This window comes from Aulostomus chinensis, chromosome 19, assembly GCF_037954235.1.
Source record: "Aulostomus chinensis isolate RoL2024-O1b breed Wild chromosome 19, RoL_Achi_v1.0, whole genome shotgun sequence".
In the NCBI taxonomy this organism is placed as follows: Eukaryota; Metazoa; Chordata; class Actinopteri; order Syngnathiformes; family Aulostomidae; genus Aulostomus; species Aulostomus chinensis.
In genome coordinates this window covers 7,370,150-7,395,040 of record NC_141338.1, presented here as the reverse complement: position 1 = coordinate 7,395,040, position 24,891 = coordinate 7,370,150, and the positions used below count along the sequence as shown (strand labels likewise).

The following is a 24,891-nucleotide window of genomic DNA, read 5'->3' as shown; positions in this document are numbered from 1 at the left end:
TCTGTAATTTCAGCCGCGCTCAACTTGTGTTTTAAAGCAGGAGGGAGAAAGCGGTCGACCTTGCAGTGTTCAAGTACTTAAAATTAATTCTTCGAGGAAGTTTGCAGACAACCATTAAGAAATGTGTTTCACATGCGAAGTGAATGGAGGTTTCTGTCAGTAACAAACGGCCTACATTTACTGCCTTGTCCTATTAAAACCTACCTTGTGTTTGATGACTTTTAGGACTGATAACTGCATTTGAAAGGTAATGAATGGAAATCCCTGTGGGCCCGATATTTCACCTCGCTGTAACTGCTGACACACACTGTTTCTCCATTTTCGCCTCATTTCTGCAGCGCCGGTCGCCGTCAAAACAACAGACTGACACACACTTTGCTTTTTAAATGACAATATGTCGTTTATTTTCTATATTTTAAAGGTTTATTATTTACAAACAAAAATAAACAAAAAAAAGAAAATCAAAAGATTTTTTGACAAACACTGTTTGTCTGCATATTGTTGTAAGAAAGTTTACATTTATCTTTCTTTCCTCTGTATCAAGTAACCAACTGACAGTTCTTCTTCTCTAAGCCTTGGATTACATGAATGAGCTGAACAATGACCATGTGAGTGGCGTTTAAGAGGACCGAGCAGCTCCTTGTATAGCTTCCACGTCCCTCTCTCTCTCTCCACTACGCATATATCATCAGTAAACATATGAAACCTGTGATCATCAAAACCAAATAAAAAATTTGGTTTTTCCACTCTGGGCATTTCTGTACATTTTGCATCTCTTTTTTTTTAAATTCTTCTTGAACCAACCAACCAAAAAAAAAAGAAGAAAGAAACAAAACAAAAAAGAAACAAAACAAAAAAGAAACAAAACAAAAAAACCAATTATAAATATACAAATATATGTGCTGGTTTGTTGAGTCTCTATACTGCTAATATGTAAGCTCATTAGTTTGTGTACATCACCATTAATGCCCATTCCAGTATGTTAGTTGTGATTGGTATAGTGAAAAAAGCACATAGTTGGGAAGCTCTCCCTCCAAAGGCAAGTATCAAAAACAGCACAAACCAACAGTGCTGCTCTCCATCTGGACTGTACTAGTTCCTATACACTATGGCATATTCACGATTAAGCGCTCTTCGTTGTAAATCTCCTCACTTAGAACCTCTACAGCATCGGGGCAGCACTCACCGATATTGCTCCCTTGCTTCAGCATCTAGCTAAAAAGAATATGTACCTTCTTTTTTTTAAAATTATTATTATTAGTAGTAAATCAGAAAGTGCAATTTAAAACAAAGACAATGACTTAGAATGTTTTGCTTTGGCCAGTTTCCTTCCACACATCAACCCAAACATCAGTGGCTATAGCTACAAAGAAAGGTATAAAGGTGCTCCAAATTTGTACAATGTCTCATTGAGCGTGATATTACTGCTTAAGATTGCACTTTTTTCTTTTTCTTTTTTTTCTTTTTGAACTGTACAGTACATGACCTCAATAAATATTCTATATAGCTTGACTGAGAATGTGTGAAAAAAACCTGCCTCTAGTAGTTCACATTGTAAGTAAAGATACCAATTGGATAAACGGAGACATTTGGCCATCGTTGCTTACTCCTTCCCTGTCTAAAAACACTGAAGACATAAAAACACATAAAGGATAGTAAGAATGAATGTTGTGTGCGGAAGTGACACCCCCTCCCCCTCCCCCGTACGTACCGAGCTCACACTCATTAACAAAGGATGGAACATGGCTATAGTTTAGGCACAAATACTTAAGAATGTCCATGTGAAAAGTCAATGCTTCTGTTCACACACAGAGAACATCTAGGCAGACAGACGATGAACAAAACGGAATCTAACATTACATTTAACATTTTTGAGATAGTATCTTTTTTAAGTATTTGTGACAGTGCATGCTTTCATGACAGTGGTGGGTTGAGTGTATTGTATACTATCGACACAATCTGTAGCAAAGACTTATTTTTTAAAACGCTGTCTCAAAAAGGCTTAGCCGCTCTAAACTGACTAGATTTAGGTGCCATGAAAATTATGACTCGAAATAGGATAATAAAGTTGGCAAATGATTGTGTTCTACTACATAGGAAGGCCGTTAACACAATACACAATCTACTGTGTGACCTGTATGCCATAATAGTTGGCTTTGATTTTAATTCAGCTCTGTTTTTGAGTCACAATGTTCTTGGTTGGCCGCTCTGACCCACAGCATCAGTCATTTTGGAGTAGCTAAGCCCACGTTATGGATTTACATGAGACACAAACCTTAATGCAAACTAGCCTTCTTATCCTCACCTGCAGCAGCATAAAAACACCCCTCAGTGAAAATGTCACCTGTACACTTGGACCTTGCTCAGACTGCCAACCTAAATCTGACTTTTGGTACATCCAGATTGATTTTTAGACAGTCTTGACAGCCAAAAATGACAGCTCATGACATGCAATTTGATTTCACCTAACGTACCTCAGGATTTAAAAGTTTCCTTTTGAATAACTTATAACAGACAAAACTTGATCCAAGAAGGCCACAGAGCCGGACAGATGTTTCCCGGCACATTCTCAAATTTGCATGCCACCTATCATCGTCAGGTCCCGCAGAATCCATGTTCCCGCTAATTTGCTGATGGCACCATACATCAAGCTGCAAAGCCACTGTGACTGCAGCACGGTACATCATGCTTTACACCCGCCTCTTGCCGAGTTTGTCTGGTTGTGGTGTGCATACGTTAGTTCATGACACCCGTAGATGGGTTGGCGATGTCTGGACACAACAAACCTGATTGCATCACGAACAGAAAACGATAAGATTCGAGTAACAGCCCGCAGTCTGAACAAGGCCTTGGATACCCAAAACCTAAACCTTTGTGCAACTGTGATACGTATAAGAAACAGTGATAATGCAAGCCTCATTCTTATGTCATACATTTCTATAAAATGTTGATTTTGTTTCAGAAAATGAAACAGAAACACACATAAGCTCTGCACGACAACTTTGAAATCACCTTGTAGGTAAATATAGTGTACCAGATGAGAAAAAGAGAGGGGATAATATACAGTGAGATTCCTAAATGTCGTCCAATCATACGTCAGCGTCATGTTTTAGCTTTTTGCATTAAGGTTTGTTGATCTCTTATGAATTTGTCGCATATAGATGATATCCAGGTTCCTGATAGAAGTAAGACATTGTTATGATAGAGAGAATGCACCACACAGTATCTGTAAATACTAGATCTACAAAACTATTTACAGCACACATATAGGTAATCTTTATGTCACAGTCTATTGCATAATGGTGATAATCTTTAGTTTATAAATATTATAAATATACACAGAATTTTTAAGCAACATTACATCTCAACCATCTGAAATTAGGAATAGAAAACAAGAGCATCCATCCATGTTTTTTCACACTCCATTCTCCTCTAAAATAAAGAAAGCAGCATTTCTACCATCTAGTTTCCCTTTGGACCCGTAACACTGTCATGGTTTGCACGCAAGCCTCTGTTGGGGATCGAAAGGTTCAGCAGACTGTAGTTTTGTTGCCGAGAGAAACGTAAAACTTCAGTACGGTATTGTGTGGATTTCTGAAGATTCATAGTGTGTGCTTTTGGAGATTGTTAGTGTTGCTTGCATTTGTTATTCCACAGTGGTGCCTAAAGCTGCTTAAACAAAGAAGATTTTTCTCTCTTCCTCAGTGGTAGAAAAAAAACACAAACAAAAAAGAATCATCGTCAGAATCCATGATGCATTCCAGTTTAAAGAAAAAAAGAAAAAAAAACAAATAAAAAAACTTCATACATTGTATATAATTCATTATATTTCTCAGAAAGGAAGACTCATGTTTATACTACAGCTTTTAAATTGCCATTGCCAAATATTGTAGTTGGATTTTACACGCAGTCACATGCACGCACACATTCTTACACACACACAAAACCATATATATATATATATATATATATATATATATATATATATATATATATATATATGGTTTAAAATAAAAGAGATGTATCTGTATAATATACATTCTTAAATAGGGAGACAATGTGTCTAAAATATAATACAAGGGCTTGTATTTACAGGATTTCTATGAGGTTATTTTAGAAGAAAACTGGAGAGAAACAAAAATGCTGAAGTTTTTTATCTCTTTGTTGTATCTCCATTTTTGAAAAATGAATTGGAACATATTTAAAAATGAAAAGGGAAACAGGGGATCATAAATTCGATGCAAAACGCATTTTGTCTTGCTCAGTCTCTGTACTGCTGAGGACAGAATCTCTCCTAGAACCCGGGGATTCCTTGTGCTGGGTTGTGGATGATGATGCTGCTGCCACTGCTGCCGCCGCTGCCGCCGCTGCAGCTGAGCGCACTGGGGGCAAGGCTCCTGACGACATCTGGCGGAATAGATTGACCCGCTGGGGCACAGTGGTGCGGATGCCACTCTGCAGACTCATCCCCTGGATTGCTGCTGCTGTTGGTGGTACGATGGAGGCCAGAGAGTCTCCTGAGGCTGGGTGCACTCTGGGCCCCAGAGACGTGTCATGTGGCAGTGATGGTTGGGAGGCCGATAAGTGTCGGACATCTCGACTCAAGCTGCCTGACTGAAGAGCCTGGGTGCTCTTGTGGATATCTCCTCGCTGAGGTGAAGGGACCTGCTGCTGCTGGGGAGACTGCTGCTGCTGCTGCTGCTGCTGCTGCTGCTGCTGCTGCTGCTGCTGCTGCGGCGTAGCAGAGCCTGAGGCAGCAGATGACACAGCTGGTTGCTGCGAGAGCTGCTGCTGGGAGGAAAGAGATTGCTGGGTGATGGGCTGCTGGATAAGTGACAGCTGGGAAGCTGTGGGTGAGCCATACTGGAAGCTTCGGCTCGCCAGTGGGGTCTGCACTGGTGGACTACACATGGCAGCCGTGAAGGAGCAAGGTGACATGATCGCTCCTTGCTGCTGCAGTGGGGTCTGTGGGTTGGTTGAGGAGGAAGTCAGGTTGCCGTGTGACATGCTGGGAGCAGGGTAAACCGCCTGTGCTGCAGCAGCGGCGGCGGCGGCAGCTGGCAGCATGCGGGCAGCAGAGGCATTGGCAATAGCTGAAGCACTGTAGGTCATGGGTACAGAGGACTGCTGGAACTGATTCGTGCCAAAGGCAGTGGAGAAGGGTGGCTGGGCAGGTGAGTTAATGATGGAGTTTCCTGACATTGGTGTTGAGTTCATCCCGGTGACTGACTGCTTGCGGTCCACCATCATCACCATCTCCCTGTCCTGACGGATAATCTGCTTCAATATCTCGTTCTCCTGTGTGTTGAAAACGCCGGCATTCAGATCCTTCTGGAACTTCTGCAGCAGCAAGGAGTTCTTCTTCCCTGTCGGGGAGCAGTCAGGAGAGGTGAGCATATACAGCCGTGGCGGGTCATGGTTGCACTAAACCACAGGAACAGGTCACGACAGTCATAATCAAGATGCAGTTTGTATGTTTCAGCAGGAAAACCTCCAAATGTTTGGAGTACTTTGGACAAGTGGTGTCAAAGACTTTGATAGAGCTCATTCAGCTTCTTCTGATTATTTATTTATTACATTCACGCCACTAATGCCACAATATGTTTTACTTACAAGCTGCATCTTTTCAGATCCACTAAACTTTGTCATACTGAATGTGAAGTGTGGGGACACTGAATGGTAATGACAGTGGAAAGTATCAGGTTTGAGAGGAGTGAAGGACACATAAGGAGACAAAGATTACTGAAAATATATGGCGTGATAGCGTTGACTGTGAAAGTGCTGATGTGGACAATGAAACACAGAATACTGATGAGTCGTATCCACACATCATGACACTGGACAGTTTCTCTGAAGAAAAGACAAAAAGTCTAAAGGACTAATTTGAAGTCACATTCTATTTAAATCACAGTGACAACTCAGCTAAAACACATCACAAGGACATTTCTTTTTTTCTTAAATATTACACACAAGGTAAGAATAAAAAAAATCTATTCCTATCGCACTACCTTACCAACACTGTATGGTAAATCTTACCACAGAATGCTTTCCAAAATATTTGTTATTAGCATTTTCATCAAGAAAATTATTTGGTTTTTTCATAAACCAACTGGCCCGCAAATTTAAGTTATAATAAAAATAGCAACACATAGCATACTGGTATGAAAAGTGCAATTGTCAAGGGTCTCAGAAGTGTCATTTACTGTGCCGCATTTAAATCCCTTTGAGACAAAGTTGTGAATAGTTATATTTGGCTATGTAAATAAATTTAACTTGGACTAATTATATTCTATAAAGGGCACCATGGACCCACGGGCCTGGAAATCGTTCCCAGCTAGTCACACGTCACAGACCGTAAATATAAAAGCTTGACAGATGGCTTCAGTAACACATTTTGTTGTTTTGGGAGCAAAACTGTGGTAAAATGCTACCAAGGGCATGAAAACCAAAAAAAAAAAACAAAAAAAAAACCAACTTGAAATTGATCTTGAGAGAACCGTCTCTTTTAATAAGTTTTGATAATTAAGATCTATTCATCGTGGTGAGTGTATTTTACGGGTGTATCCGCAGTAATTACTGTTGGCCTCGCGTATCGACAGGCTGTGAAACGCTCTTTGTCAGTAAGGAAGACAGAGTGGACTTAAAGTGCCCTGAAGGCTTCAGCCCCAGTCGCTCAATCAGACCTCTCTCTCCTTGAGGGCAGAAGATTTTATTCCCCCCCCCCCCCCCCATTTAGTTTATAGTTGAGCAGCATTTTCTGGACAGCTGTCTTCTCTCAAGGCTGGCGAAAAAAATAAATAAAAAGGAAGGCACGCATCTAACTATGAGACAGGTCCCTCTAGCTGAAAAGGGATTGACGTTGTGTTTGCAGCCATTTCTCAGAATCAAGTTCTCTCACTTCAGACGTTGCTACGGGGTCTAAAAACTAGCACCACATACTCACTAGAGGCCTACGTTTAACTTACAAGGCTTGTCTTATTGCATTTTTAAAGGTGATAGGGTTAAACTCTGTAAAATTGAAAGGACAACACATAGTTATCATTTTTTAATGCATTCGTATGGGGAAACTGTTTACTTGGGACAGAAGAATACAGCAGAGAGCTGCTTAGAAACAGCCCAGGCGGCACCGCACGGTCAGAAATACACTGGACTGGAACGTCGGATTGATGATTTACATGAGAGTGAAAAGTTAAAATTGATGTTAAAAGCTAACACGGGACTTAAAACCAGCAAAATTCCAAATTAATTTCCTGCTGTGTGGATGTTAAGGTTAAGATGTTCAGCAGACATTTAAGTTTTGTCTCATAAATCAAGATGGCGCTGGCCAGAGACATTAGGAAAATACGACTTCAAATAGAACTGAGTGAATAAGTATTCAAGTGGACGTGTTTGACATGACAGCAAATTTTGGTCAACTGACATCTCAGCCTACGTTCAACCAAATTATTGGTCACACTGCAAAAAAAAACAAAGTCTGACATTTAATATAAGACGGAACCACAAACAAGTATTATCTCAGTGGCTAAAGGGGTTTTATATTCCGAGTAATGAGAAACCAGACTTTTGCAGTGCCGCTCTGCCAGGTGGAGCAATAGCAGGGAGGTCGGAGGCATCTACATTTTTTAACAACAAAATGCATCACTATAATATGTTCACATTACTTGGGCATTAGGCAGAAGAGTTAATTTCCTGACACATAGTGCTCTGTCAACAGGCTGTCAGAGGTTTCTAGCAGCAAGCTGTCTGTCTTATCTGTTGTTGTCCCAGCTGCCCTTCACCATTCCTCTCTGGCCTCCTCTTCTTTCTCGCCCCCATCGTAATCCCTCTTTGACATCTTATTCTTTCTGTTGTTTACTTTGCGTGCAAAAGATGCACAAAGAGTTATTAAAGACAGATTGTATGAGCTTATTAGGAGAGGAAAATCATTTATAATGAATCAGAAGAGCTGCAGAAGTTCATGCACTTGAGATTCATCAGCTGGATGACAGAGAACTGACGAGTACGACTGAGTTTGAATTGTTCCGCCACGTTTTTCACACACACACACACACACACACACACACACACACACGCACACACACACACGCACACGCACGCGCACACATGGAGCACGTGTGAGATTTACTTCTGTCCTGATACACTCCATATCGAAACATCAGCCTGCTTTGCTCACTTAAGCACCAAGAGAGGAAAACAGGAAGTTCAAACTTAACAAAGCTTTAAGGATATTGTATTTTTCTCGTCCACAATTTTCTGGACTGTTTTCTCTACAGAAATATTCCCTCACCTACAAATCTGGGTAGAAAAACCTTAAGATGTTATACCTTAAGAACAAAAATTAAAACAAAAACAAAACAAATAAAACATGAAGAAAATGTAAACTCCACTCATGGTTAAAGAAATATTTCTTATACTCATACTGAAAATAAAAAAAAGTAAAAGTAGATCAGATATGGGTTGAATCACCATTTTGAAATGATAATGTACAGCATTACATGACCAGATTTTCTGTCCTGTCCCGTGTGATTACTTGAATTCATACAGAATTTTAAAAAAATAAGGCATTAAAAGTAATTAACCCATACCTGAAATTGAAATTGGTCAAGTAACACACAAAAAAACAAAAAAAACAACATTAAGTCTGAATGTGAACAAACAGTGAAATAAAGAACGCAGTGTTGCATAAAAATTAAAAAAAAAATGAACACATTTTCCTTATATTCATTCATATTCATGGCTTTACAGAGCAGTAACATTGTACACTGTAATTATAATGCAATCTGGTAAAATCCTTTCAGAATTAGCAAGTCATAAGTTCAGGGTTTGTTATTTTTTGTCATTTGGTACACCACAGATCTTTAGAGAAAATGTTAAACGGGTCTACGTGTGTGGGAAAATGATTCTTTAATGAACTTCTAGGCAGTCGTCCTCCCTGCACATGGTCAACATGAAATTAGTTTGTGTCTAAATAGAGTTTTGGCATCTGATTAGAGACTAAATGTTTTTCCAAATTAATAACATGAAAGACAGAAGTCGTATTTCACGCCAGACAATCAGAAAGGAAGCTTTTCTGTTGGTGAGAACATGAATAAATAATGAAATGGGATTTCTTGCATGTAACAAAACAACTGTATGTGTAATTGCATTAGTAAAGTTTTTACTAATCTGTGTGAATAAACTTTGAACATAACATTCAAAGAATGTATTAAGAATGTGAAAACCAACGGGGCTGTGTTCATAATCCAGTAGATTATTCTATGAGTATCAGTATCAAAATAAACATGACATGTAAACACTGAATGAGAGATCTTTGTTTCCTCGATTGTCTTAGTTGTCGACATTTTGAATGTGTCCATCAAAACATCTGTAGGACTAGAGTGGATGGCGTATGTGTCACTGATGCAGCTGAACAGTTAATGTAACCTTCTTTTTGGAGGATGAACTTGAGACCGGATCCATTAAGCAAGCCTCTAGGTCAATCTGCCCCTGTTCGAATGTTGGAACTGGAATGAAGTGTTTACCTGATGCCTACTCGTCGGCCAGGACACTCTTGAAAACGAGATGTGCTCGTCTCAAGACGGACTCCTGGTCAAATAATTTTTAGATAGATAAAAGATAATGTCAAATGTGCAACACGTTATTGGTTTCAAAGCATGGTTACTTTTTTTTTTTCTTTCCTTTTTTTTTTTAAGAGCAAGACAAGCATGTAACCAAATGCAGTTCATAACGATACAACCAGCAAGGATCATGACAAAGTATCTTCCCTCGTATGAGACAAAACCCCCTTCATGGTCAGTCTGACAGGACGGATCCAATCTATGTCACTCTGAGAAGTGTCAATCAGAGTGAGCAGCTCTCATTGTCTAACTTAAAGCTGCTGGAGTGAAAATCGGCTGGTCAAAAAAGGGCAAATGCAGATAATTCTTGTTGAGAGTAAAGGGCAGATGTTGGGAGGGGCCGATGAATTCATACACTTGTGTTTTGAAAATAATACATTACTCCTAAATATTCAACCCTGTCTCCGATGACTTACGTTCACATAAAACAAATTTGCACATTTCTTTGGGGTGTTAAATTGATATTGAACTTGCAAAAGTAGAAAATAAAATCGTAGAATGACATGACGTTTGTATACGGTAGCAAGTGTGTGAGGTCTGGGTGAGCAGAACTCGGAGAGCCCTTTTTTTTAAAATAAAATTTAATTTAGTGGTATATTTAATGTATTATATTCTAATATTTTGATCAAATCCAGCTGGCAGAATGATTGTTGAATATCAACGTAAGTCTGAAGAGAAAAGGTTGTCTCATTATGTGAAACACTTTTTTGTTTGTTTGTTTTTTTTTGTTTAAATTTTATTCCGATTGACTTGAGTGAATGGACTCATCTCAGATCTGCTGTTTATCGCCTGGAGCTAACTTCCCTGACACGACCCGAGTCATCAAATACGCTACAAAAGCAAATCAATATCGGCATGTTTGTGTCAGCCACAAGAATACACAAATAAAGACATGACAAAGCAAAACAAGAAAAGAAAAGTAGATAAAGGATGAATCTGAACCGTTGAAGTGGGACACTCTTAATTATGCAAATTCAACTTTTGTACACAGGTGATCGTTGTGGCAGGGAAACTTTTCTAACATGATCTCTGTTCGTGTTGACTGACATTTTGCTGCAGCTTTTTCATTTAATGCCGCAGTTTACTGCCATCAGGTGGTTTTATTAACTTTACAGCGGCTGAGTTACAAATGAAAATGACTACAAATTCAGTGGTAAAGGGTTTTTTTTTCTTCTTCTCTTGCATCTGCCTCTTTACATTTTGAGTAATTTTGAAAGAAATAATCATGGAATTAAGAAATTGTATCCTTCGTAAAACAGGCACTGAGTTGGACTTTCATGATATCAACTCTTAACAATAAGCATACTTAGACCAACAACACATCAGGAAAAATGACTTAAAAATGAGTTTAACCAAATAAATTATTTTCATGGGTTGAATGGGACAGAAAAGTGTAAAGGAAACATAATGTGATTCAATTTTACTCTCCCAGAATCATAACTAGAGAATCCCTCTCTTCTGCAGCAACCCTACAGTGTTAAGAATTTTGCTCCGATTATGGAGTGAAAATAAGGATGAGAGTGATTTCAGAAAGGTTGGTGAAATACACAGATTCCATACGCGTGTCAGTTCGCGGCGTCTCATTTTTAGCTATGGTGGCTTTAGATGGTTCAAATGACATGATGTGTTGGGTGCCACAGGTCCTAACAGCTATTACCTCTGTAAAAAGTTTAAAGCAGATGTATTATTTGTGGGTCTTTCTGCAGGTCAGCGCTATACTTAGCTACAGAACATTAGCAGTGTCAATATTTGAGTCACATTCTTGATGCCGTGCCTGCGCTTTATTAATGTTGGATGGTTATAGTGCTGTTTCAAGGCGGTGGATGTGATGCTATGCTACATGAATATGTACCAGATTGAACTTCGCATCAGCAGATAACCAACAGAAGAACTCAACCAATAAATCTGTAGTAAACGGTAATCAGTATTCTACTCTAAGGAGCAACTTCTCGTCGAGACTGTGACGGACAATGAATGCGTCCCTGTTGGTGTTGGATCTGTCTGTGTCTAATTAACTGAAAACAATGCCAAGCTCAGTGTACAGTTGGAGGCATGAGAAGATGGGCTCAGCTCCAAAACACCCAGTGAAGGTAGCGGCGCTGTGGGAAGATGAGCTGAGTGGCAGCAGAGGGCTAGTCGAGCTTTCCGTGTATCAGGTAATGATTGGATCCTGTCATGTAACCGGTGGAGAGGCGTAATCAAGGACACATTAATCTGAGTCATAAAGATGCATATATTAAAGCAAAAGTGAAAACATACCTAAGGTGATCTTGATTTATTGTTTTTCGTATCATTTCTGATGAGTAGGTGAAAGGTTGATGGCTGAATGGGAGAATGTGCAACACTGGGAGTCAGCGAAACCAATTATTGCCCTCTTTATTTCTTACATGTGCCCCTTTTCATATTCTGCATTCCCGAACCATTCATCTTTATTTTAGTGCAACAGTAACCTGAGGTAATAACTGAATGGGGGTCCTGCCCGTGGACCTGGTGGATGTGCCTGAACCGACTTCCTGACGTCACCTGGCCCTGCTCAGTTTCTTTTTATTATTAAGGGGTTTGCTTCAGGTTGATTTTGAGAACTCTGATATGGGGTGCTGCTCATACCCAGGAGTGCAGATGAGTGGAAAGAGGCCAGACACACATGCATGTGAGGTTAGCTTCCATCCACTCGCTGGCGTCCAGTGGGGGGTCAACACCAAACCAACAAGGGGGGGCGACCTGACTCCCTACAGGACAGCGACATGCACTGCCTTCCAGTTAATCCAACCACAAAACTCTACTTTGGTTCTTTAGAAGGATTAATGCTGGTTACAACAAATTTTCTTGATGGTTAATCAGGACAAAGACAAGAGAGTTAAAAAAATGAAAGCATACAGGTCATGCAGCACAAGATGGCAGACACGATGCTTTGATGAGGAAAGAAGGCAAACAAATGACAAGACAACAAGGCACAATGACAGGCAAAGAGATTCGATCAGTCAGATAGGACAGGAGAATCAGTCCGTTCTTACCGATGCGATCCAATCGGTCGATGGCGACGGTTTCAAAAGCGCGTCGCATCATGGGATACTCCTCGAGCACCTCATTGAAATGGTCAACAGATAGCGAGAAGAGTCGACAGTAGGTGTCTGCACGTACGCTGGCTGTTCGTCTGCCCTTGGTGAGCAGACAGATCTCTGTAAACACAAACGAAAAATAAAGTGAGAGCGTGGACACATTTAAGACACCTGGAAAAGAGACCGACCACGGAGTGAAAGAGAAAGATAGAGAGAAAGAGAAGAGATAAAGGAAGTCATTTCACTAACAACAGATTACCATATAGATGAACCTTGAATATAAAAGTACAAGAACAGAAGCGTTTGTGAACTTAAATAAAACCTGAAGGAGCATCAGTCGTTCTGTCACTGGCATTATATGGAGACAACTCATCTTCCTGCTGGGAACTAATGGGCTTTTAATGCGATAGAGAAGTTAGCTTTCCCCCAAAATAAAACAGTCCCTGTACAGCATCACTGCATCGCTCTTCAAATGTAATATGTAACTCAATAGCGGTCTCGCTTCTGTGGCCTTTTACATGAATAATTATATAGAGACTGTTTTATGATACCTTTAAAACAACAGCATTAAAAGTGTCTCTCCTTCATATCAGGACACAAAATGGCATGCATGTTGCTTCCTTTCTTTTATCTCGCCTATAAAATATGAGGCAACGGCGACGATCACAAATAACAGCGTTAAGGCTGCTTTATTGTCTGTCGTGGAGGAAACTTGTCTTGGATGAAGGGAAGTGCATCAAACCAGAAGTTAGCAAGACAATTTCGAAAATAAAAGGTATGAAATATGCACAAACATTAACCTCAGCTAAAAACAATCCATACTTGACTTTCTTGTAGGCACGAACATCTTAATATATGAACAACTTTACAGACACACACAAGCCATTAGGGGAACCTGCAGTTATCGTCCCTGCTGCTCTGTCTGTCCTCTAGTTGTTTTTAATATGCACAAAAAAATATCCCATATTTTTCTTATTTGTGTGATGTCGGATGGACTGTTTACAACAATCGCTGCCAAAAGTGAAATTTGAGATGAAATCTCAACGAAGAATAGTGACAAACAGACATATTTGACATCTACGGCTCAAATTAAAATTATTTGATTGTGTTAGGCTGCACGGTGGTGCAGTGGTCGGCACTGTCGCTTCAAGCAAGAGTTTGAGTCCTGGCTCCATCACAGGATCTTTCTGTGTGGAGTCTCCATGTTCTCCCTGTTCCTGTGTGGGTTCTCTCTGGTACTCCAGCTTCCTCCCACAGTCCAAAGACATCAAGAGGGGACGAGGCTGATTGATACTCTAAATTGACCGTAGGTGTGGCTGTGAGTGTGAATGTTTGTCTGTCCATATGTGTTGGCCCTGCGATGGCCTGGCGTCTCGCCCGAAAGTTGCTGCGATAGGCTCCAGCCCCCCGCGACCCTTCACAGGAAAAGCGGAAGAAAATGGATGGATGGATGGATGGAGGTTAGGTTTGTTTATGTTTATCCTAATAAATCTTCCGTTGCATCTCTGTGTGGACGAGAAAAACTCAGGTGTGAGGGGAAACTTGTCGCCCACACTGACCCTTAACACAAAGCCTGATTAAGCCTAATCTATTAATGGAAAGTGTGTGACAGATTTTACTCTTTAGGGAGACGAGTCTTTGTTGTTGAAGAGGATAAGTAGAATTTCCTCACCTGAGCATCATATTTATTTTTTAAAAGCTGTGATGGTCTCCCCTTCACCACATCCATTTCCCTCAGTTTTCATGAATCAGTAAATCCAGATTCTGTACAACTGCATGTAAAACACTACCCGAGAGTTAAGAATCAATTTCCCTGTTGGTGTTCAGTCTTGTTTTAAAACCCCAACACTCATCAAACTCCATTTGTTCTTCAGGCCAACAACTTTCATCTTCATTAAATCACTAAATGTTGACGTGGTTGTGGTGTGATCTCTCATGGCATGAAAATAGAGCACAGAGTGTGCGTGATGTGAGGGAAACACTCTCAAGCTGTGGGTGTGAATAAGGTGTTGGTGCTGTTATATTGGAAAAGCTGCCTAGAGGAGCAATGGCAGTATTCACTTGCTTTACTGGAGTACTGATACCACCCCACAAAGTTGTTACAAGTAAAATTCCTACACTGAAAATGTAAGAAAAACATGGTTGGATATAATTTTCCTAAAATGTGCAAACAAGAATAGTTCAACTTTTCTTTTTTTTTTTTTTTTTATTAAATTGCAGGGTTCAAAACAACTCTTCTTCGCTCAAGAGGGCCAGAGCAGGAGCAATCAGTGGCCACTACAAACCCCTGCAGTGAGAACCTCAAAGAATACTAGGTATGCCTTTCATTCCAAGTACAAAAGCAGTATTTTAGCTCAGTTATGTCAACATTGTGCAAGGTCTGGTTAAGTTTAGGCACAAAAAAAACACGACTTTGGGTTAAGGAATGATGACAGATTGGGTTAAAATACAAAAAATGAAAACAAAAAAAAAGCTGGAACTAGCTCGTTGACGCACTAAAACCAACCAGTTCTGTCACAGAAGTACAGTCATAATGACACTCTGAAAACTAGCTTGTTCAACATAATGTTTGTGATTGTAATGTACTGCATGTATGTGCATATTCAACCTCTGAATGACAACCCAAAGTCCTCATTGTATGTCGGACTCCAACCTTTTACACCCACATATTTTTCTGTCTAAATACCAAATATCAGTCATTTCATATCAACAACACAACATGGAGTTTTGGGCCATTTTTGATCCCTTCCAAATGCTGATAAGATATACATGTAAAATTATTTCTAAGGAAAATATTAGAACAGTCAGGTGGAGGGCCTTTGTGTGTGTACATATGAGTTTGAAGGTGTGTGTTGTCTGTGTGTGTAAGGCGAGGCGCTGTAAACACCTCGCATGATGTGGTTTGACTCGTGCCCATTGCCTTGTCACAAAGCATCATCGCTGACCCCAGCAGGGATAATTTGCCATCACTTCAAGTGTCACATACTCTTATAGCATCCACCCTCCTCTCCTCCTCCTAGCTGAGACTAAGAAGATGAAGACTCTCGGGACCGATAGGGAATTTCATCTGCTGCCGGTCATTGTCCTAGCATTATTCCTCATTCGTCCCTTCGCCTCAGAGTGACTTCATCTTTAGAGCCCTGATGTACCAATATGTAATCCCGTTCAAAGAGGCCCAGGGGTGATTACTGTGATACCTTTTTAGCATGCAGGTGTGGCATTGACCATGGTTGGAGGTGCTTTGTGACCTACTGTCCTCGTAGATGTCCTGCTCATTACTATGCTAATAGTTTCCTGTGGCTCAGATCGTTCTGTTACTCTCTCTCGCTCCCCCCTCTAGTTTCTGTCTCAGTCCCCCTCACTGCCTTCTCATTTTAGCTATGTTTGGCCTGGTTGTAAGGCGAGGCTGAATCATCGGAGAAAGAGAGTAAGGTGCCTTGCACAGCCAGCTGCTCCCAACTCAGGGCTCATCTACTACTGCCATACACACTGGTAAAATCACCAGCTGGGCAGAAAACAGGAGCAGGTGGCTCGGTACAGGCAGAGCACAGCAAAATGAGCCTTGCATCCTTTATTATTATGACAGATACAACACATATTTTTTGTCTGAATGAGTATTAATTACTGAGGAACATCTCCTGTTTGTTCAGCATGTTCAACTGATGTGATCTTTCTCTGTTTCAACTCTCCCTCAGGATCTTTTAACCCTAATTGCACTTTTAAACTCCTCAAGAAACAGCTAAATTAACACGTATTGACCCGGTTAAGCAGCAAATATAAGATTGAAAAGTGAATGTTTTCGTGACATAACCTTCAAAATATTGTAGACAAAGCTGGTAAAAGATAATCCAAAAATCCCTGAAAAGCACGAACTGTCTGGGTGTCCTAATACAGTTCCTGGATTTATAGATTTTGGTCTCAGGAGGTCAGTTATCAGGGGAGCAGTTGGGCTGAGACTCCTGTTTGCTTTTAACAATTGCCTTCAGAGAAGAGCAGGGATATTTATCTCCTGCAAAGAGCCTCGACTTTAGCGCTTCTTAACAGCATGCTTTTATGATACAACGGTCTCCAGCAGAAATGTTACACAAAAATGTGCTGGAAACTCTTTGATAATGAAGTATTTGAGTCATTTTTTAAGACCAAATATGCGATGATTACAGCTTTTAGAATACCGGGACATTTCTTTTATGAGGTGCTGCTGAAGACATCTTCCGCACATCGATTGATCATTAAAGGGATTTTAGTGTCAGTTAATTTAGTTTTTAAAATTCACCAGAGAGAACACCAAGAGAAGTAGAAAAATAAATATTTTAGCTTCCAAAAAGCTGTTGCTATATGGGAAAGCACTCCGGCTGCCATTCCAACAAGCTTGGCTCTTCTTCTTCATCTGCAGGGTTCAAGACCAGGTTGGCGGGGGGTTGGCGGGGCCTCAGTTTGTACAACAACTTGAATGAGGTCTTGAAAACCTTGAGCAGTTGTTATGAAGAGGTTGAATGTAAAATCAATAAAATAAGCTTTAAATAATTAAAATATAGAAACCTGAAAAGCATTTTACACTCCTTTTTTTCAAATGATATTATTTTTGTTTATGTAGCAAAAAATTCAATCCAAATTGCCCATTTTTCCTCAGTTGTCCCTCAGCTGCCATAATTATTTTAAGTCTTCTAATCGTAAGCAATAGCTCGTTAAACTGCTGTGGGTTCTTTACTTTAGTCTGAATGGGTTGATAAATGCACTCGAACTGCCATTATGATCTATTTGTCAGAGTCCTTGTTGGCCAAAGCTTCTATCCTGACACCTCGGCTTAGTTTCTTAGGCAATATCTGCTTGTTCTGTGGCACAGTAATTCTTTAGTGGAATATATTTTGAGCTGCAGCCTCAAAGGATGAATTGCTTGAATGTGATGTACTGCTGCACTGCTACTGCCAGATAGATCTTTCTATTCGACACGTCCATTTCTTATAGAATTTTCCTCTTTTGCAGTTTTGCAGAGGGGTTGGTATGGCAGCAATCCTGTGTCTTGAAGAAGCGGTTTTAAAAAAAAAAGAAGCCTACTAATTTGTGTTCTGATTCACTGCTTTGGTCGGCTTTTCTGGGAGACTTGAAGCACACCGAGCAGGAGAGTGAAGGTATTCTTAGAATCCTCAGCTTCCTTCTATAGTGGGGATGAACTTTAAATAAAATATGCCAGAACTTCTAAAACAGGAAAATTTGCTTTCGCAAAGACAATGTTTGTTGTTGATTTTTTTTTAAAGAGTAAACAATGAGCAATCAAATTAAGTCTGACATTTTAAAAAATTCAACGATTTGGAGAGGCAGTGGGGCTTGTGCTGAGGGAAAGACAGAGAATTAAAGCAGAGCCGAGAACAAACCAAGGACACTGCTCCTGATTTTATACAATGTGGAAATGGCTTTTGTCATTGTATATGCAGCAGGAATGTATGGAGGGGGATGAAGAGTTCATGCTTGTGTGTGTGTGTGTGTGTGTGTGTGTGTGTGTGTGTGTGTGTGTGTGTGTGTGTGTGTGTGTGTGTGTGTGTGTGTGGGTGGGGGAGGAACCTTTGTATCCTTAGGGATGCCTGATCCACGCCTTGGCCTACTCCAGCAACCAGATGAGAGGTTATATAACTGCAGAAGCTGACTAATGTCCAACACTGGTTAATGAGAATCTACAATAACTTCAAACAGCATTAAACGGAGAACAACCTCAGGCACGTCTCACTACATAAGTGAATCAACACTGAATTCATGTGTGACCATCGAGGCTGGGAGAATGTTTTATGGTGGAAAAATATCCGATTGTTCGTACCTCCAAAGTAGGATCCATCAGTCAGCTTCATCTCCTTGTTGAACTTGGTGATGACGCTCGCGACGCCATGTTGAATGAAGTACATCTTCTTCCCCACCGTGCCTTCTCGGATAATGTAGTCGTTAGGCTGAAAGACCTCGAACTTTAACTTGCTCAGCATCCCCGTTACAAAGTTGGGATCGGCGTTGGCAAACAAAGGCATGGTGGCCACAAGCTTACGGCAATTGAAGTTGACTATTTCCTGATGGAAGAAACAAAAAACAAACAAATAACATCATGTGAGGAACTGTTGCCATAAATAATTCAGGCCTTTTTAAACTAAAACACAACAGTAATCATCAGGTAATACCACACAAACAAACCACAAAATCTCTATCTGCGAGCACAAAATGAAGCGGATGCCTATTGCTGCTTTATCCTTAATACTTCTAAAGCACTTCCCATCACAGCTGGGAAGAAACTTGTTGGCAGACTGGTCAGATCCTGATGAGTTTGCCCTCTGGTGCCGGCAGCAGGCCATCTCTCTGGTCTCATCCTGTCCCCTCAGGCCCAGCAGGAGATTAGGTGCTTGTTTTCTGTTTACCTACACATCTCTGTTGCTGTGCAGATGGAATGCCGGGGCGCTGGGCATCTGCTGTGTTGTGTTGTTGACCCCCCATGAGGGATAACTTCTCTTCCAAGTGACAACAGGACTTTAACAGAGAGATAACCAATCTCTGGGATGCTTGCAAGCTTGATGAGGGGCCACGCAAAGAAAAGCTCAGATGCCAGTGTCAGCTAATGCCACGGGCTCTGACCTCAATCACGGACCAGAACTAATGAATCAGATAGTAAGCAGTTTTTATGCCCAGCCAGGAGTCATCTTGGGGAAACAATCTTTGGCTATACCTATTTAAAGACTTGTCAAATGGTAGAGAAAGAGATGCAGCTAGACGGAAGCAGGGAAAAAGGAAGAAAGGGAGATGGAGCTGGGCTATTACTGCACATTGACTATTAACTAACAATTATATGCGAATCACTTCCCAAAACATAAAAGTATCTACATTTTACACAATTCAATTTACTACAATGTGACGATCAAAAAGGCTTTACTTGCCCGAGAAAGAAAAATCCATCACAATGGGCATTTTATATCTTTGTGTCATTTTCTCAAAGCTTTTGTTATTGTGTGGTAATACTGTTTCAAGCAGTGGCAGTTCGGGAAAACAACAACAACAACAACAACAACAACAACAACTCCCTTTTTGCTCTTTTAGCAGAAGAATTTCAGGATTATTTCAGATACCAGAGCTTATCAAGGATGCATTTTTTTGGCAGCTAGCAATCAATTGTAAGTGTCCTTGAACAGCAAGGAGAGTTTTTAAAGTACTTTCTGTCCGCCACTGCATAACACTGACAATCATTGTGATGAATTACCACCCTAAAACAAGCCGGAGTTATCTGCAAGGGGACCTATATAGAATACCAATTAATAGAACCACAGCTCCACACTGGGGTGGTAACACTGTACGCTTCATTACCTTTGACCCACTCAACTCTACATGCACCCTTGGAAGTCAAAACTGCTTGAGCCAAAACTAGCAGCCTAAATCTTGTAATGAATGACATGGCAGAAAGTTAAAGTATACTTAGGCTGATTTCACGGCTCTCCTTTGGCCCAAAGGTAGTCTGAGTGCTGCTAAGCGGAGCTGATTCTAATCCCAAATTGACCCCAGTCCACATCCTAAATTGTGCCGGGACACAATGTGCCAAGAGTCTGTGGCAATCAGCCCAAGTCGGCTACCTCTGTCTCACACTGTCTCACTCTACCTGGAATAGATTTGGCTTTTAAGCTGCATTAAATGATTTCTGGCTAGGGACTAGAGGTGCAGTCTGCAGATCCCAGCAAAATAAAATTTATGGCTGTAGCTAAAGTAATACACGGTGTAACAAATGACCAATCTACCTCTATACCTCTTGGGGGGGGGGGGGTGTTGGAATAAACCATAACTGCCATTTTTATCAAATCAAATGTGATGTCATAAAATGGCGACGTAAGCTAGTTTATCTATGGTGTTACTCATCAATCCCACGGGCATAGCTTTCATTGTGCAATGCCGTCTCTATGCGGATTTGAACTTTGCCTGCTACGCACCATGAACAATGCCTGTAGGATTTTCTGTGTTATTAGTAATAACTTTAAATCCCTGCACCTCCCTGTGACTGCGCAGCCTCTGCATTTCACACTGCAAGTTGACTTAATGGGGCTACATAGGAGATAGTCGCAAATTCTACGCTTGCACGGTTTTTATTCTCCTATTCTCTCTTATCCCTATGCATAATTACCCATGTAATCCTGTTGATATGAGGAGGTTGACCAAAAACTAGGAAAATGATTGTTTATTTCTCTGTAAATTTCAATTTTCCTTCTTATTATTCACCTTTGTGAGTAATACACACTCACTGATCCTAGGATTCTTGCTTAAACTTATAAATACAGGAAATTAAAAAAAGCACATTTCCAGAAGCTCTGCAACTCATGTTATTTATCACAAGTATAATGAAAAAGGTAAGGTTTTTGTGTGGAATTTTTGACTCCACAAAGGATGCCAGGAGAACACATTTTGCTGCTCTTCGAGCTGACCTTGGGAGATGAGCGGACGGTTGTCAGTATTCCAGTTTCAGGTTTTTTTAAGGTACCAGACCCAGTGTCACTCCTCACGGCGAGGGAATAAACCGCTTCAGGTTTCAAAACTGTGTGCCACTTACCTGTCATCTGCATTTCTGTGGAATGGAGTTATATTTTTTTAACTGCTCCAAAAATAAACCAAGAGCCTTCAGACGGAACCTCTGAGTCTAAAAAAGAGTTGCAGAGAAATGTTACGAAGCGGAGCCTGTCTCACCTCTTTGAGCGGGTCGTTGAGTTCACTCAGGATGTTGTCCTCGTCAAAGATTTTGCCTTGGTAGCGATGCTCATAGTAGTCGTGTATTTTCTGCCGCATATCTGCTGGAAGCTTGTGAAAGGACATGTACTGCTCCACTTGTTTGTACTGCGAAGGTAATGAAAGAAGATAGACAGCTCAGCGATGATGAAGGAATATGTAAAACAGCAAAACGACAGAACGATATGGTCTCCACAGAGTGTGTATTTTTTGTGTACCGATGACGAGCCACGCTCTCGCATAGTCACATAGTGCCATGTCGTTTGTGTGTGGGGAGGCAAAGGCAGATTGGGGAAGGCAGGTGGTGAGGGAAAGTCAGAATAAGTACAGGCCCGGGGCTATGTCAGACCAAGGTAGCAGTTCTGATTATCTCACCCATGCAGGAAGACCAGTCCTCATGGGCAACCAAGCCATGATCTAATATAACCAAGCAAGGTATACATCTGATACCACAGTCTTGGGTGTACATGGGCTGCATGAGTTTTTAAAAAAAAAAATGTATATTCCAATTCTGAGTCAGTAATCCAGGAATCCCACATGATCCCAAGATTTTAAATCGTTCGCGTTGCAAAATTTGTCCTTCATTACAAGTTTTTATGTCCCTATCACTTATAATTGTACATAAAGCATATCGTATAAATGTGTGGTGCTAAATTATCTTGCAATGTTCACAAGCTGATAACGATTCCTCATTCATAAGTGAGACTAAAAGTAACAGATGAGCTTCTATTGCTTCATAATCATATTTTACGTTTAGTTTGGTTTCACAGGAGAACGCCGGGCTTTTAAAGCCAGCAGGTAGAAATTTTTAACTTTCTTACTTGAGTAAATCCTACAGAGAAATCAGTGTATGATATACTGAAGTCTCAAAGAAGAGGGCTGTTCTGTATCCGACATCTCGTGCTTGATCAAAGTTGTTAATTCGATTAAATGTTGGGTTGGGCCTCAGAATTCCCACGTCTGTCGATGGCTCATTTGAAGGTATTCAAAAAGTGTTCTAGACGGTTGTTTACAGCAGACAGTTGTGGTAATAATTCTGCTGTTTGTTTCTGTTCTCTCTTCAAAATCAGTTTGAATAACCTGGGGCTTTGTTTAAACCTGTCTGATCTTCAGACTGCTTGTATTTCCTGCTTGTGTTTTGTTCCCCATCCGATTTATTTTTAGCGTTGTTGAAACATTCCAAGATTCAAGCAATCGACTCTGAGAACAAATGATGGCCAAAATGACAAAAATAAGGCTATATAAGTTGAAATAAATCACAGCCATCATTTAGAATCAATGCTTTTGTAGTTTAGAACTGAGAAAAAGAGAATGAGAGAAAAGCCAGATGGCCTTCAATTCCACTTTTTTTTTCCTTACTGCACATGCATGACTGGATTCAAGATTCTGATTTTCCATTGTTGAGAGGCTGCCAGGAACAAAGATAATACATGTTTCTGGTAATTAATTCAGTTTTAGTGGGTGTAAATATTCTGTAAACATTATTTTAAATGCAAGTGCTGATCCAAAGGACAGATGGAGGATACTTGCCGCAGACATACGAGTGAACACAATCTCCCCCCCGCCCCCAATCTGAGGACCTTCCACCTGAAAATAAGCCCCGTCTCTCATACTGGCACTGGTAATGACAGCTGAGCGGCAGGTGAGAACCAGTAGCAGCTGTGAGGTTTGGAGAAGCTCTCTGGCCGATGTGATGCAAGCACAGCCCACCAAAAGAAATTGTCAGTGAGAGAGAAGACCCCTCGAGTCCCAATTACCCCCCCCCCCCCCCCATTGATTCCTCTTGTGGCTGCAAACAGGTGATAAGAGGCCAGGGCTTTGTTTGTGGGAAAGTGATTTATCTTGAGGTCACAGTTCAAGTTTGAGAGTGTCTACTGTGGCAGAAACTGTCCACTTTGACTTGGGGGGGCGGGGGGGATAAGGATCTGGAGGCAGAGTACCGGTACATGACATAACCCCCAATATTAGTTTTGGCTATGGATTTTGCAGCCCAGTCCAACCACTCACATCTGACTATTTTCAATATCAAACTATATTTTTTGTGGCTGAGGCTGTATAGCACTTGTGGAAATTTGTGTAGGTTAAATTGTAAAATGAATAAAAAAAAACTTTAATGACAAAAAAAAAAAAAATCTAACTATCGCCAGCAGACATGTTCCTCTGCTAAAGCTAACAGGTTTGCCTTCATGCTACACTAAGAAGCTAGGAGGGGAAAGCAAAAACCATCTAGGAACCACAACTTTTTAGTTTCTAGTTTTTCCAGTGAATTAAACTGTGCTAATGAGTGAGCTTTAGGGTTGCTGTCAGGCAAATTTTGTTACATTTGGACAGAGACATTTTGGAGCTTTTTTTCCTCTCTCTTAAGTCATGATGCTAAACATAACTCAACTGCTGTCTGTTGTAGCTTCATGGCAGTTGAGAGATACTGTATCAAACAAAAAAATCAGCTTATTTGATTAAAATTCCACATATTACTTCAAGTGTCGCTGCTTTTATTCGTTGTCTGTTGTCGTCACGTTAGCATATACCATAGGAAATATTTTAATGTCTTAATAGTTTTAAACACTGAAAAGTGTAGCCTCTTTTCCACCAGCCAAAAACCTGCTAACACTTGCTAACATTTGGTTTTATGGGAAAGGGTTAAACTGGAAGAACTGACTCAAACAAACTATGTAAAATAGGAACCACTGTCACAGCCCTCCATGCTGCTTTAGAGTGTTTGTTTACCCTGTTTTCTTGTACAGAAAGACAACTCATCCCATCCATTGGAATGATTTAGCAGGCTATGTGCAGTGGAAGTAGGGTGTAAGTGTTATTACTTTCATTTAACCAGAGCATTATTCCTGGCAGCAAACTAGTTAAATTATGTATAAAATTGGCTCTAAGGCTAATTTTTTTTTTTTTTTAAAGAGCAGACCATGGATGTAAGGAATGATATTTGATAAATGAGACACAGCTGTACACTCGCTGACAGTGAATCAGCACCAGGACATCTCAGTAGGCGTAAGAGATCATGCATGCTTTACACCCTCATTTCCTTTCACCCCCTCCTACTATTTCTCTCCTGCCCATCATCACTCATATCCTTCTCTCAGTGCATCTGATTCCAATATTTGGCACGATCACATTGCTCTTTTTGATCATGAACATGTGAAAAATTGAGTCAACAGGAGACGAGACTACTGTTCTGGGCTGAATGACGAGCATTTTCTTGATCTGTGTTTTTCTTCTGCATCTTCTTCTCTTGCAAATGTCCTTTGCTAACGTCTGAACTCACACCCACATCCATCTCCTTACGACCCCTCAGCTGCAACCGAGATAAATATGATATAGAGGCTGAGCACCCTGGACCCATCCCTGCTGCTCTCCAGCCTGCTCCGCTGATATGCACAGCCATGCAGCAAAGTCAGCCCCTGGATGAATCAGGCTACATACTGGGGCTCTGTTACAATGAACATGGCATTCACAGCCTCAAAACTGTCCCT

At 40.7% G+C, this 24,891-nt stretch overlaps 1 protein-coding gene across 1 annotated transcript in view; it reads right to left on the bottom strand.

The window, feature by feature from the left end:
- Positions 1-409: 409 nt before the first annotated feature.
- hcn1 (hyperpolarization activated cyclic nucleotide-gated potassium channel 1) overlaps positions 410-24,891 on the bottom strand; it is a 70,015-nt gene continuing 45,533 nt past the window's right edge. Inside the window, exons 5-8 of the mRNA XM_086188529.1 lie at positions 21,368-21,514; positions 18,486-18,726; positions 12,632-12,796; positions 410-5,366 (exon numbers count right to left, since the gene is read on the bottom strand). Of these exons, the coding sequence (XP_086044655.1) occupies positions 4,228-5,366; positions 12,632-12,796; positions 18,486-18,726; positions 21,368-21,514 (1,692 nt within the window). The 3' untranslated portion in view covers positions 410-4,227. The remainder of the gene's footprint in view (positions 5,367-12,631; positions 12,797-18,485; positions 18,727-21,367; positions 21,515-24,891) is intronic.